This window comes from Ostrinia nubilalis, chromosome 12 (genome assembly GCF_963855985.1).
Source record: "Ostrinia nubilalis chromosome 12, ilOstNubi1.1, whole genome shotgun sequence".
NCBI lineage: Eukaryota > Metazoa > Arthropoda > Insecta > Lepidoptera > Crambidae > Ostrinia > Ostrinia nubilalis.
This window is the reverse complement of record NC_087099.1, coordinates 3,207,119-3,223,574: the sequence shown is the minus strand read 5'-3', so window position 1 is coordinate 3,223,574 and position 16,456 is coordinate 3,207,119. Positions and strand designations below refer to the sequence as shown.

Below are 16,456 nucleotides of genomic sequence, written 5' to 3'. Positions count from 1 at the left end.
TGCTTGCTTAAGTGAAGCAACAAATCGAACGCACAGTGTTGAATAGAGCTCTGTGATTAATTCGTGCGTCACCCTGTGCGTCCACGTGCACTGTAAGACCTCATAGTAATGTTTGTGAATACGGGCGTTAGAGACTATTAATAATTCACCTCAAGACTGTCAATTTCTTTAGCACAACCTTAAATGCACAGTCCCTGAGGTGGTTCTTCTGATTAATTTCGTTGCGGGTCCAATAACAGAACTTTCCCCCGGGACAAACTTAACCTTCGCTTGTTGGGTTTTTATTGGCGGACAAGCGGTAGATCCTGGCTACACAAGAGTTGCAGCGGTGGGAACGACAGGTGGGAATAGTCCCGTAGTCGCTAAGGTTGATATTCCCAAGAGTGTATCAATAAAACATCTACAGGAAGTTTAGTACTACCCTAAGCCGATAATTATGGATGGTGCTACACTACGAAAGATGTTTAGTGTGATCTACAGGACATATAGTGGAACTACTAAGTTTGTTCCTGCGGTGGCAAATCACGATGTAGCACAGCCGCCACTTGTCACGTTACAAGTCTAAAGTTTCACGGCATTTAATGTATTAAACACCCCTCCCTACCCCCCGCTACCGCAGAAATCTACTCAGTTTATACCTGTAGTCTATTTAATGCAATACATAGGCGCCTGCGGCACCAGATTAAACCCAATTTCTCCGTCAACGCTATCGTACGCTTTCCATTTCCAATGCTAATTACACTTCATTGGCATTGATCAATCTGAATACCAAGTTAGCGTATCTATTAAGAGCGCGTAAAACTAGTTGCACCAATTACAGTATTAAGCGCAAATTACTAGGCCACTGTGTCGTGTTACGTGTTCTTAATTGTCATTCTTCAGGCATTGTATTCAAAACGTTCAAACATTTGATTGCAATTAATTGAGCTAGTTACTTTGTATACTGTCAATGAATAGTTGGATAGATGAGTAGAAAAGTGACTTGAGTTTTATCGTCCGTACAGAGGTTTATTATGTCGACCGACGATGATAACACTAAGGCTGGCTTGCACCATCTTACTTGAAATTTGACAAACGTCAAAAATCTGTCAAACTTCATACAAAAAGCACCGGTTATCGTCATAATTACCGTTAAGTTAGATGGTGCAACTCAGCCCTAGTAAGTTAACTATCAATAAAGCTGATAGTATACCCATATTCATCACATTTGACTTAAAAACTTAATGCATAGGTTTATAAGGTATTCAACAAGATTCTTTCCATGCATAGGTTCAGACTGACTGCATGCATAAATAAACATTATTTTGTCCTACAGTGGACCTTAGGTTGTAAATAGACGATTTAATTCTGATCGGCGCTCGGACCGACCTCGATTGTATCTTCAAACGTTAAAACTGTTTGCTCGTTTACTTGCAATCTGTCGACCTTCGCTATAAATTCAATTCAAATTCAATTCAACATTGTTTATCGAACTGAAGGTGCCAAAGAGGTGTCGCCAACCATTGTGATTTAATGCCTCTGGTTTGCGTTACGCTTTTTGGGCGAATGGGCTGCGCCTACGCAATCCGATTTGACCTCTATAACTTTGACAGTATTAATGGATTTCGTGTGACACAGTTTTTCGGGTAAAGGTTGTATTTTGGATAATTGGATCTATGTAAGTTTTTTTTTATAAATAGGTTTTGCGGTACTGATTACTTACTTAAATAAGCTACAGGCTTTTGATTTATAATTCAAAGATAAACAAAATATTTTTAATGATAAATGTGTATAAATTAAAAAAGAGCTTCTGCTAAAACCAATGGAAAGTTACATGCAATGGTAATACAGATTTGGTGCAACGTTTTACAAATTGTAAGTACCTATTCCAACAACCAAAACAGTGGTTTGGATGACGTCTCTACATATCGATAACAGATGTTATATCGCATATTATTATAGTGACTGCTTTCAAAATAAAACCTTTAAAATATAATGCAAATATTTTGAAACGCGCGTAGCATAAAAACGCGTTGATATTAGAATAACAATAAACCAGTCGTTTAGCATGCGAGGTCTTTGAACCGGGCTCACGTTATGATAACTATGTAAATTGATGGATATTTGTAAACAACGCGGCGAACTTGCTATGGAACTCGGGCCGATCATTATAGTTCACGGAATAAGTAAACTTAATTAACAAAACCTGTATCGTTGACAGCCGTAAATAACTACAAGGCTGTTTTTTATCAAACATTATACTGGTACATAATGTGATTATAGTAAACCTTTTTTTGTGGACCATGATGTTACAGTTTTGTTCAATAAAGGATGTAATTATTTAAATTAACGGATTAATAACGAATAATAAGGATTACCAGGCCGACTACCCACTAACAAGACCTACATCAATGAAATTTGTAACCTGGGCGAACGTTTTATAGGTGTGGGAATAAGTTTCCATAAGAAACAAGAAGAACAAAAAAGTTTTCTTCTCAAGTTGACTCAGTCGTCTTCTAGTTTTAGAATGGTTGTGGTGATTCCATTCCTAACATAACGGTATTATAATTAGGTTAGCCGGGGGATTAGGGAAAATGTAATCTAACTGATAAGACAGGTGGATGTGCTACAAATTATTTATGAGTTCCACCAACTGATCACTCATGGAGTCACAAGCATGAAGTCCTTAGCTAGGCTAGGACTAACGCGCGTATTTACAAACTATGAGGTCTCACGTGGATGCACTGGGTGACATACGATGATACGAATCAATCACAGAGCTCTATTCAACGCTGTGCGTTCGATTTGCTGCTTCACTTAAGCAAGCATCGTTTGTGAATACGGGCGTGAATGGTGAGAGCGTGGGGGGAGTACACTCCTATACTACAGGTCAAATTCACTATTTGTCTCTGGTGAACTAGATAGAATCAGGAAGAGCTGATGGCCGCTGGGGCAGGAAAGTTCTTGAGTGGCGACCACGAGCCGGAAGACGTAGCGTGGGCAGGCCTCCTACTAGGTGGACCGACGATCTGGTGAAGGTCGCGGGAGGTGCCTGGATGCGAGCGGCGCAGGACCGGTCTTTGTGGAAATCCTTGGGGGAGGCCTTTGTCCAGCAATGGACGTCTTTCGACTGAAACGAACGAACGAACGAACTAGATAGGGTCGTGCTTCTGCAATATCAACTAATAATAAATATCCTTGGACATTTTACACTGCGCTGCTAGCCCCAAACTAAGCAAAGCTTGTACTATGGGTACTAGACAACGGATATAAACTAAATGACTAACAATGAGTGTCTACTCACGGACATTGCCCGCGGGCGGCGTGACCGAAGGGAGCGGCGAGCGTTCGGCGAACGAACGAGCAATGTTCGGTTCGCGAGCGAACATAGAAGAAGACGATCCTGACGCACTCTCTTCAACGACTTTGCACTAAACAGTCTCAATGTCATTGTAAATTTATACCGAATAGACAATTAATTTTATACAGTCCACTCTTTTCATTTAATAACTTCCACTACACTCACTATCGAAGTAACAATGAGTTTTATTGTTCCAGAGAACTCCACCTGCACAACAACTACCTGAGAGTCTTGCCCTACGAGTTGGGCAAGTTGTTCCACCTGCAAATGCTCGGCTTGCAGGGAAACCCGCTCAGCAAGGAGATGCTGTCCATTTATAACGACAACAACGGCACCGCGAAGCTGCTCACCTATATGCTAGACAATTTACAAGGTATGTGGAATAGGCTAGTTTACTAAAAAAATTTTTTTAGTCCGTCAATTTTAATATAAAAAAAATATTGGACACGTATATTTTGAATTGTCAATCAAACAAATAATTACAAAGTTATAGTGCGTTGAAGTTCCGCGCGACGTCACCAAGTGCTGCACTTTTACGCACTTACTGACGTCACGGGCCTTTTCTTTAGAACTTTGGCACGCTCTATCTCTTTACATTTTCATTAGTTTTAAAAAGTTAAAAATACGTGTCGAATAGTTTTTGATAGGCTAACTGACGGACTAATTAAAACTCTTGCTTTTTTACCCAGGAAACATCCCTATTGGTTTTTGGTCTTATACCACTTTGATCACCCTGGTGACTCCAAGTGACACTTTGGTGTACTTTGATCACCCATGGATAAGAATTCTACCTTGATCACCCAGGCGATCTTATCCATGGGTGATCAAAGGACAACTAAGTGCCATTTTGATCACTTGGGTGATCAAATCCAGATAATCAAAGTGGAATAGGCCGGTTTTTGAATGCCTACGAACATTGGATAGCCTGTGGAATGCCATTGGGCGGCTAGCAGAAGACTGCTGTGGTTTTAGGCCATTAAATAGTGGAGTTCCACATAATGACTGAATGCCCGCAGTCTTAAAAAGGCGTTTTTTTACCGTAGAAAAAAGTATAGCCACGACGACTTACGAAAAATATTCGCGGTTTTTGCTTGTATAACATGATAAATAGAACAGTCATTTGAATATACTTCCAGTGTAAGGAATATATTTTTAGTAATAATGTCAGCAGTGGCGGATTTACAAATTTGCCGCTAGTAGGCCATTCAATTTTTGCCGCCCCTACTGACTTTTGAAATTCAATACGTTAGTTTAATCCCGTTATTTGTATGATTGTGAACTTAATGATAGGTCAGTAAACATTGTTTTTGTTAAATATTTTTTATTGCACTTAACAGTTTAAAAACAATACAAACAATTTCTATTAAAGTTACTAAATTGAAATTGAAATTAATATTAATAATAGTTTATTTGAAATTAATATTAATATTAGTAATAGCTGTTGAGACTGCCTCGTTTTTGTAGCGCATCAGGGATGTTTGCAGATTACCATACAGACGGGTTTAGCGCCATAATACGTAAGAAATCTGTATCCCTTATTACCAGGGTGCGAGCCAGTCGCAACAGCATTCTGAGGACCCTAGCGGACAGATACACATCGCCGCTATGGAAGTGTCTTGTGCAGAGACTGATCACGGGGCCTTATCCACCCCCATGATGGTCCGTCTCTGCACAGGGTACAAGTTTTTGAATTTGTTATTGTTTGTGTGTATGTTTATTTTCGAACCCTTTTAATATGGACTTTTAAAATTGTTTGAATTAAAGTTTTTTTTTTATTTATTTATTTATTTTCTCTCCACAACAATCAGATAACAGAAGATAATTAGCTAAGAACTACTTAAAGGTAAACAGAAAGACCAAGGCTTGGTAATAAAACAATATACATGAAGTTGTGGAGAGATGGTGCTCGTGCTAGGCTCCGAAGATCCTGTGTTAAGAGTTTTTTATTTTATTTTTATTGAAACGCTATTGGAAAATTTTAAAATTCATGATCACATAAGTACCTAAGTATATATTACAGTGCGTTTATTAATCGTTTATTTATATGGATTGTGTATACGTATAATTATTTATTTTTTTCTGTAAAAAAAAATCAATTAGCTAAATTTGCCGCCCCTCTAAATCTGCCGCCTTAGGCACCGGCCTACTTGGCCTATTGGTAAATCCGCCACTGAATGTCAGTAATCAATCCCAATCCCAACGCACAAACTAGGACACGGTTTCAGATTTGATAACACCAACGCCATCTATCGCCTCCCGGTGCAAGTTTACTTTGATTCTTGAACCGGCAGATGTCGCTACGAGTTTCTTAGGCGACATTCAAAACTTTGGTAAAAACTTTAAACCTTACTCAATCATGAGCACGAATTTTAGAATTGACCGAGTTGCTTACACGGGTTTGTCCCGTCTGTCACATCGTGACCCAACTGCACTCTTTGTTTCGATGCCCCCGCGAATGGTATCGGCTGCCATCGAAATTGTCACGCGAAATATTTGTGACCCAGTTCTAAAAACTTAATTTTGTGGAACGTCACTCTTTTTCGTGACGTTTGTGCGGTTGAGATGATGAGAAAGTAGATTAAACCGAAAGTGATTAAGGACAGATTCATGCAAAACTAGCTTCTGCCCGCGAGTTTATCCGCGTAGATTTATTTTAACAAAAAACAACTTTTTTTCCCCAATTCCAGTCCGAGGAAGCGTCATAAGAAAACCATTAAAACACCATTCTTCTTTTTCCCATCCAACTGTCTGACTTGTCAGCTAGTCTTTAGTAATGTTGTAATGTTTAGAATGGGTTGCACCATCTTACTTTAACTTTGACAAACATCAAAAATCTGTCAAATTCCATACAAAAAACACCGGTTATCGTTATAGCGTTATAGTTACGGTCAAAGTTAGATGGTGCAACTGGAAAAAAGTAACATCTTGCTATCATTTGAAGCATTCCCTTTCATTTTACTCTGACTCTAATGAGATATGGCGGCACGTGGCGTTATGAAACAGAGTTAAAATTTGACATCTCAATCATTTTAAAGAGGAAACCGCACAGTAATAAAATTCATCGCATGCACAGCTCTGGTGAAAGTATAGTTCTGTCGGGACATTAACCTTACGTAACTTCTTGCCATCATTTCATGACGTCACTTCCTCCATTTAATCATAACGCCTATCCAGGCCAAAATTAAAACAAAGTTTGCTTGCGTAATCCTTAAGCGGTGTACTTAATGAGTTACGTCACACATTCAGTTTTTTGTTAGTGGTAAAGAAATGGTAATTGGACAAAAATTCAATTCGTTGGGATTTTGAAAATTCTTTAAAAATCACGTTCATTACGTGTCTCAAAACAATATCCATCTTACATGCAATTTCGGTTTTCGTTAGGCCGTCATTGCTTAGTATTCAGCTTTAACCACGTAATGCATGCAAGGAAGTGGATGATTGATAATGGCTTTACTTTTCTTTGGAAACACTCGGCCTGAATTCGTTGCAACTACTTTGAGAACGCATAACAATGTTACTTATTTCTTCGCTCCTTGGTGAGACTCGCTCCCTCATTCCGCCACCGAACCACGTAAATGCAACTTTGTCGTCCTTACACTAGTGATGCCCCTTTTATCGATAGTTAAGTTACTTTAACTCATACCTATTTAAGGTTTGGATGTCCAATTCAACTCTATTTTGACTTAAATAGATAATTATTTTACCTTAATGTAAAAAAAGAACGAAACAAATCTCAAGACAACTTAAATTACCTTTTTTTTATAATTAGAGGCGCGGAAGTAGCGCCCTTCATATTACTTGACCGGATATTATGTTAAAATTATCTTATAATAAAATCTGAGAACAGTAAATTGATTTCTGTATTTTTTGTTAGAATAGAATACGTAATAATAATGTATTATTTGAGTCCAAATAAAACGATCACCAATTTAATACATATACGGGTAGGTAGGTACAGTTAAACTTAAATGTAAATAGAACAAAAATTATAAGAGTACTAAGCGACCTGCCGCGATTTCGCCTTAGGGATGGAGTTTCGTAAAATCCGTTCTTAGCCTACCTGCCAAAGTTCAAGTTTGTAGGTGTTATGGTTTCTGAGATTTGGTGATGAGCCGGTGACCTTTCGCTTTTAGATTTGCCTATCGATAAAATACGATGCACCTGAGTGACGACACCACACGTCACTATACCAAAACTCAAGGAAGAAACTTGCGAGATGACGCGAATACACAAAAAGGCGAATAAACATTCGCCCGCATTGTGGCAGCGGGCGTAATGTCGCAATTTTCCCGGTATTCAATACATATCGCGTTATGCCGTTTAACGGCGGGTAAACATTCATGTATGCATATTCGCACGTTGAAAGTTTAAAAAATATTTCGACTTTCTGCGAACGCGGTGGCTTATAAAGTATTCGGGATTGTGGCGATATCGTAGCATATTGAAATCGCCCTAAAGCGTGGAAAACGCACGCGGGACAATAAATATTTGTATGAAAAGGACACTTGCGAGTGTCACGCATGCGTGGCAATCCCCCGTCCGCGCGATATTAAAATACCCTAAATTATGATTTCGACCGCGTATCTTTCCACTTATTGCTTATTTTCTCATGATGGATTAAGATGATGTTTTACAGTTAACACTGTACATTTAATTTCTTTATTTTGATTAAAGTCAGCTTGATTATTCTGTGTACTCAGCAGGCAGCGAGAGTTGCTTTGCATATTGAATATTAACGTTGAATTTTCAATACTTTACTTTCAACATGATTGCCGTGGTGAAGTCAAATAGTAAGTGAATTAAACTCCAGTCGAATAATAATGACTCGCCCTGATTTCTGCACGACTAAATTGCATTTTTATTGCTACTTGTTTATTACTTTAAATCTTATTATAAATTTGATTTTATAAATGCTAAAATTAATACGAAGCCAAAGTCGTGCTTTCTGACTGCAAACGTAGATTGGTCGCTACAGAAAAATAAAAGTAGGTATAGTCTTCCTAGGTCTACTAAATCCAGACAATACGAAACTATTGTTGTTTAGCTCTAATTAGTTCAATTGGCCACCGACACGTTAAATCCTATGACTATGTGAAGGTCAACGAATGGTCACGGCTAGGGTGCCAGGCGTCCGGCTTTTTAGGGACTTGTCCGGCCAAATATTGCCTTGTCCGGCTTTTGTTAGGCTTTTTATTTGGTTGCCCGCGCCAGGCGAAAGTCGAGCCACAGAATCATATATGAAGCGCACGCATCAGGATGTTGGTTTAGCAACCGATGATGATAGTACTCACTCATGAGTACCCCCCCGTCACATGTCCGGCTTAAAATGTCCGGCCAAATGAAGCACAAAGTCCGGCTTTTGTGATTTTGGGCCTGGCAACCCTAGTCACGGCGCATCAACTTCATTGCCTGACTGACCTTCGCGAAGGATGATCTGAATAAGGCCGTCACAGTGTGGCGAGATCATCCCACCTACGTAGGGCCGTTGTTTTGATTACATATAGTTAATATGTGAATAATATTAAATAGTTCCAACTAGAATACTGTTTACTTAACCAAACTAAGCAAAGCGTGTAATTTCATGACTAGATAATGCAATAAAATAAATACTAATATGAATAGGTAACTATACAATACATATGGTGTATAGGTTTAATTTGCGTACCCAATAAGAGTCTTTCAACACACTGGTCTCATTATTTTATGTCATACAGATTGGGGTATTGACTAATGAACGGTACAGGTAGAGGTGTTAATGTTCATGTCTATTATTACATTTAATTGACACTAGCTTTTGCCCGCGGCTTCACCCGCGTGATATTTAGTGTCACAGATCGGCATAAATTATAGCCTATATGTTAATCTGGGTTACAAACAATAATACTGTAAAGTTTCAACAAAATCCGTTCAGTAGTTTTTGCGTGAAAGAGTAACAAACATCCAGACATCCAAACTTTCGCATTTATAATATTAGTAGGATTTAACCCCAACAAGATTCAAACTAGCGAACATAGCTTTGAGTATTGCGATTTGCAAATCACCAAGTCAGGCGGATGTATAGATTCTCACATAGAAAATTAAATAATTCCATATTCTTCGTACGCGGCAGATTATAAAGGTGTTATTGTCGTGCTGTTGCATTATGAATATAATGCATAGAATATTAAATTTATACGATACTAAGCGGGGCCTGGGTTTTTTTTAATAATGGAAAGTTCCGATTACATAATTTAATTTTTTACAACGATAATTTTAATTTTCTAAAACGTACTATCTTTTTTCAGCGGCTTCGTCTACGTTAGAAAAATATTATATTACAGTTTAAATGTCGCAAAGTAATTATGTGGCTGTCTATTGAGGCAAGAATTTTCAGAATCGGTTCAGTAGTTCCAGAGATGACTTTCTACAAACAAACTCCCAAACTTTATCTCTTTATACTATTTGTTTATCTATTTGTTTTATATTTTGGCAAATAACAATACATATTTGGATACATTAGACTGAGTAACATGACTGAGCATCAGAGTACGGAGATCTCTGCATGTGGATGCCTAACCGGCTGGAAAAGGGTTACGTAAGAAAGTGAAAGTTGATTCCATCGTGTTACACAGAAGACAGGAGCCAAAGTTTTCGAATAAGGATGTCTACTTGACGAATTACAACGAATAAGTATGTGGTTATAAACTTCGCCTATTTAGGAATTAACGAATTTTTTAACTCATTAGATGCGGAAACAGTCGGAACCGAACCGAAGATTCGCTACATAATTTTTGTTCCATCGCAAATCATAAAGTTCTTATAATCAATAATTTTCTTCAAGCAAGTTACAAATGCTAGTTTCTCTTTTTGATTTGGTAACTGCATATTTGCAAATTACAATATCGTGCACTAAAAGAAAGTCAAATGGAAACGTTCCTGTTTTTATTCAAAAACATCGTGATCTTTGTCGGGGCCTGTATGACAATAAATAGGAGATAATAATATGATTGTCTCACTCCAATACAATAGCGTTAGAAAGTGTGGGAAGACGGTCGTGCCGGTAATTAATTGTTTTAGACGTTTCTTGGATCGAGACCGTTACCGTGGCCAATCGGTAGAGATATTTATGGAAATGTCATTTGCAAATACTAGATCGTGTTTATGGAAAATGTGCACGTTTAGTGACACATAACCGGTAAATAGGTGTGCACGAGTTATTATTTTCTATATTTCAATTCATTTTCATTTAAACTTAAGCGCAATTAGTTCCAGTAATGGTTGTTGGCATGATTTTGCACAGTATAATAAAACACAAACATTAAAAATATTTCCATGCAATCCAGATCCTGTTGGGAAATTTTGAAATCCGTTTAATGTAATTACTTACAATGCCTTTATCTTCTTTATCTACCCTGACTAAAAATAACTTTTTGTTATATTAAAATTCCAAAAGAGTCACAGTCAGGTTTTGCCTCATCATTCATATCGTTAAAGGTAGTAGAATGCTGGAATGGCATCCGGGAAGCCCACTGAGAAAATTACGAATATGCTCCTGCCAAGATGACAAGGATGAATAAGCATTATCCAGCCCAACAGACACACGTATTTGATGCAAAATCGCACCGCTTATAACTAAATAAGGTGCCACTGTGTTCAGCTCATGTAAAGTCTGAACAAAAGTGGTCCATTTTCCTTAAGTTAACTACTGATACTTCAGGTTTCGTTGGATCCGTACCTACAGTAACTCCTTTGTTATTTTAGCACGGTGACCGGAGGAGAAGATTAAAAACTAATTAAGGTCATTAGCACAGTAGCAACTAAAAATAGAGACAGCGTACTTAGTCGGCGTAGGTCATGTAAGGTTGAATTTTTGAAGACATTACAAGTTACCCACTTTTCCCAGTATAGAGCTATCAGCTTTTTACGTCTGTGTAGATAAGAATCATTCAGACTAAGAACCCACTTGACTTTTTAACTATTGTGGTGTTTCATCATCATCATCATCATCATTTCAGCCACAGGACGTCCACTTATTTATTATTACTTACTTATTTATTGTTGTGTTTAGTATAGAGATATTCTTTGTTTTCACAAAATGCAAAACAAGGAAAGTAAAAAGTCGATTACAATCATAACATGTGTTACAAAACTCGCGTGATCGGAGCATTTATGTTCGCTGCGCTACGCACCAATTTGGCTGCCATTAAATTACGTAAGCAACCTTTTATAATTACGGACGACGGCACGCGAACGTCCGGAGAAATTCGCGGTGCTTTCGCGTTCCCGGCGAACTCCGTCTGACTGATAGTTCTCGGCTATTGTTCGGAATCGTAATGAGAGCCGCGAAAACGGACAAAACGGCTGTGGTTTTCAAGTTGAACTAAAAGCACAATTTCTAGTCAGAAACTTAGAGATTTTATTGTTCGGTTCTGACAGATGTAGGTAGGTCAGTTATCAGTATTTCACGTTTTGGTCACGATGAATTAGCATAGCTGTTACTGTATTAACCTGAGACTATTGAAATTGTTATGATTCACCAAAATTAAAAAGAAGAGGTAAATGTCATACAATACTTCTTGTAACCTCAGTTCTATGAGGCTATTCAAATATCTGAGAATTTACATTGCAACTTGGGTGATAGTATCTCCTTCGCAGAACTCATAGTCCACAAAAAGAATCTTTCGTCTTAATCTGGTTCAGTTTGTGGTAACATCCGCATGTCCGCAACACAATAGTGTTGTCCGAATAAATTATCGACTCGGTTTTAACTGGTTAGTAGATCTCGCGTTGAATGACAATCCCATCTATGATGACCACAAAGACTTTTTGGGTTATCGTTAGAAAACAAGCCTTATTATTGAGGGATTAGAGTGTGGATGGATCTGCGTGTGTTGGAGCGTGGTATCGGCGCGTCCCGTCGCCGGCCGGCGGCGCCCGCGCACTGGTCGAACGGGTGAAAGTGTTCGCGAAAGTGAAGCCGGAACCAAATGCGATGACGTCACAACGATTTGCGCAAGACCAACTCCTATACAGACGCGTTGCGAAATGTTATCTCGCTCTCTTGAGGATATAACTTGTGATGTTATTTTTAGATTGCGTTCAGACTGGCCACTAATTTTGCCTCTGGTTTCAATAGTATTATTTGCACATTATGACGCTTGTTCTGACTCGTAATGGCTACTTCTGATGGAATCCCCCTGTAATAATGCGGTATGATTACGGTTAAGATATCACTTTTAGTAGAGCCGAAGGGATTACTCTGTAATTTTAAGTTTATTACAACGATAATCCGAAATGGTTCTACTAGACTCATTTTAGTCAGCAGTGAAACAAGTTTCTCAAAATATAAACTGGCATTCAAGAGTTTACAAAATAACTCTACTTAATTTTACAAGACTTTAAAACAAAGACAATCTCGAGTATTTTTGTAATCTTCGTCACAAATAAACTAAAATGCTTGAATCGATTTGCATTTAAAACTCGTGTTTACAGCTGAAATTCTTAGAATCTCGTAGTAAGTAAATAGATACAATGTCATGTATTACTTTTATGCTCGTAAAAAGACTTATTTCTAACATAAATATGAAAACAATCCAAAGCAGTTCGCCCCCAAACAAAGAGGACTAAAAAGTCAGCCGTGCACTTGCTCGGAGGGCCTGAAGGGCGGACGCTAGGCGGACGAGTGCAAGGGCAGCGGGCGCCCTTGTCCCGGGGGCGCAGTCTGGAGGTCGCGGATGTACCCTTACTTTGTCCCTAGAAATGCGAGGATACCGGTTCCATTTTCCAACCGGTTCAAACACCAATGCGATTAATCCCAAATTTTTAAGTGACCCCTATAAGGTAGGGTAACACAACAAGAACTTTGTTTTCAAAGGGGTACCGTATACCGCTTCCTAGATGGCAGTTTCGATAGCTTTTTGAAAAAAAAGTTAATAGGTTACATGCCACGTTAATGTCTTTAGCGGTTTGGAGGTTTACTTGCCTACCAATTGAGACACACAAATTTATTTTGACTAAGGAAGTCACATAAAATTTAGATTTTGTTTTCTTAAGAAAATGCTATGCGAAAATGTTTATTTTACTAAACCGGTATTTGCAAAACCGATTCCTAGCGTAATCCTTAGGTACAGCGTCTGTCATTGACGTTGACCGATAACTAGCGGTCTAATTTCAATGACTATCGAGGTAGATGCCGTAATTAACGCATAATGAAACCGTTCGGCCAACTTTTCCAAGGGCGTGCTCGCGAGTGCAAGGACGGTACGCCCTTGTCGGGGTCGAATATTGAAGGTCGCATTATCTTTTTCAGTCAACCTCTGTTGGTCTTTCGTTTCGCTGACTTTCATTTATTATTATTGTAGCCATTTTTCCAGTGGTAGCTTTAGTAGGGCGAAGTTTTACTAATATTTATTTACGTGTACTTTCTGTTGTCTATTTTTAACATTTCATTTTTATTGATCTTACTCAACATCAATTTAGCTTTATTACAGCTTTTTGTATCAATAAAGATACCTGCTTTAATCCCAGCTTTGGTGTTTTGTGCAAGAACTTTTCCAATGAGTCATTTGTCTTCAAGGTGAACAAGTATTTGTTCATTTGATATTGGTAAAACACTATCTATGTTGATACGGATTGCAAACAAAGAATTTGTTTCCGTTCGTACCAGGAAAATAATACGATAGCAAAAACGATAATCCATGTTAATATGTATGACCGTTACGATTAAGTACAAGATAACAGTTATCGCCTGTTATATCGGAATGTACAATTTGTCCTTTTCGTTCAATTACACGAATACCTCTACTTTTTGTGCGCGGGCAAAACTTTTTCATCCCTATTTGAAATGACTTTGAGTTGACATTTAAAGCGGTTTATTAATATTCATGAGGTGGTTCGGACTATGTTGATCGTATTCCACGATTTGCTTACTTAATTCCAACTTCGCCACAGATCTGTTTTTAATGACATCTCTAAAGGTGCTTTCGTATACAACAGTCTAGCGATTTATCGCTGAATGGAATACAAATGAGCGTGAGCCAAGTGGATAGCTCTTAATATTGCTAAGTCATAGAGGCCCGACACACTATGGTTTATTACCTCGTAAAATAAGCTCGTGCCGCGAAAACGCATAACTTTGTATTAAGTTACAATTTCTTTGTCGATAATATTTATTGCATATGAAACTTCAATACTCGATTACAAGTTAACAGGATTCCTGAGGGACATAAAGATTTTGACGCTGCTCATTTTCGGGGAGACGTTTGCCACTTTTGTTTGGCGCCGTTGGAGACTGAGCCATTTCCCGGTACGAGGTATTTACAATAGCTAAACGGTCATCGTGAATCATGCTATTCATGCTGGTGAGACAGGAAACTTGCAAAGAGCTGTATGCTAAATTCAGTATTAAAATGGAAATTAGCTAGAGATGTCACTAATTCACAATACCTAGCTAGGTACTAAGGAATGGAACAATGTTATGTAAAGTGGAATGTAAAATTTTGACGAATAATAAATGTTTGTGTTGATGACGGGGCAACCCCACCTCTAGTTATCATCTCTGCAACTACATGTAGTTAGGACCAATAAAATAAGAACGGGTTTATGTTGATAGAGTCACACTTCTAGAACATTTTAGATTCAACGTAACGAATGTAAAAATATAAGCAGCCCGTGCCTCGTTTCATGTTTGGAATAAATTATTCATGACCTATTTACTTAAATCAGTCAACTGGAAATCGTGGAAAATTGGTTTCCCACGTTTCAAATGCCATATTGCGACCTTTTGAAAACGCGCTGAGAGAAATCGATGCCCACGTCATGGTTTCTAATAAATCTTCCGAGCAATAAATAAGAGATCTGCGTTAAACGACGGAGGCGTGACAAACATCGTTTAGTGAACGTTGCAGACCAAAGAAACCATAACGCGAGCCGCGCGCTAGTGAAAGTGTAGGCTTGAGCGGCGCCAATCAAAACCGCATTAACCCGCGCGGCGCGGGCGCATCTCTTTAGTGATGTTTTTTGCACGTTGTTATCGATACTTTGCATAATTATGTTTGAGCTGTATTCTTCGAGACTTACATCATCGCCATCAACCTATTCTGGTTCCCATGCCACAATTTTCTCCCGAACAATCATCTCTTTTTTCGACGTTCGAACATTTACGCCTTTTCTGTTTGTGTTTTATTCCGAATTCGCATTTTGCCACACATTTATGTAATAATGACCATTGTTCGCCCCGAGCAAATTGCTGGTAAATGTTTGTTTGATGTTTTTTGACTTTTTGTCCGTAACTCTCACTACCATTAGGGCGGCTTGTCATGTTTTTGGGTCGTTATGTGTGAGTGCTTGTTGCTTCCAAAACGCTCTCGGTTAGTTTCATGTCTTTTGGATTGGTTAATTGAATGTAGGCAATTTCATTAGGTAAACATAGCGCGTGTGTTACTAATTGCTCAATTCCGTTAACAGTTTAAATTGCTCCAAAAAGCTTGTTGAATTTAATTGTAAAAAATAAGTACTTTTATGTAGAGTAGGTATATGTTTGAGATAACAATCGATGAAACTACTATTAGGTTGCAAAAAAAGTATTATTTACACCAATTAAAGACACCTGATACAAAGTTTTAACTTAAATAAACACGGCGTGTTATCATGACTTTGTAAAACATTCACCTAATCGATAGTTCTTTATCAATAAGTAGACAGTTACTATTGAGTTAACCACCTAACACCGCGCGGCGCCGCTCGCCAACGGAAACGCAGTTACGCGCCTGTTCACCGGAAGCTCACAGTAACAGTAAATGCAAATAAGGCAATTTTTATTAAATGCTTGCATTTAGCTCTCGTAGTCGCTGAGTTTTGCAAAATGAACCGCCATTGTTCACGTCTTAACCCTTGTCGACCCACTGACCGAACATCCACGACCTTCCCAGAATGTGTGTCACACACTCAGCACTATGGTTGTTTACACAAAAACGCGTTAGACAGTCGGGTTTATTGAAAAACGATGGAGAAATCGGGCCTTCGGGCTCTTAAAGACGGCCGAGAAAATGAAATGCTTTGTTGCGCGGCACATAAAAAGAAAATCGTGGGCTTCAAATCGAGTTAAAATTCCACTGTTCATTTCATTGCTCACAACTG

At 38.4% G+C, this 16,456-nt stretch overlaps 1 protein-coding gene across 1 annotated transcript in view; it reads left to right on the top strand.

Annotated features, from left to right (window-relative positions):
- LOC135076808 (CCR4-NOT transcription complex subunit 6) overlaps positions 1 to 16,456 on the top strand; it is a 121,187-nt gene that overhangs the window by 4,544 nt on the left and 100,187 nt on the right. Inside the window, exon 4 of the mRNA XM_063971258.1 lies at positions 3,538 to 3,713. Within this exon, the coding sequence (XP_063827328.1) occupies positions 3,538 to 3,713 (176 nt within the window). The remainder of the gene's footprint in view (positions 1 to 3,537; positions 3,714 to 16,456) is intronic.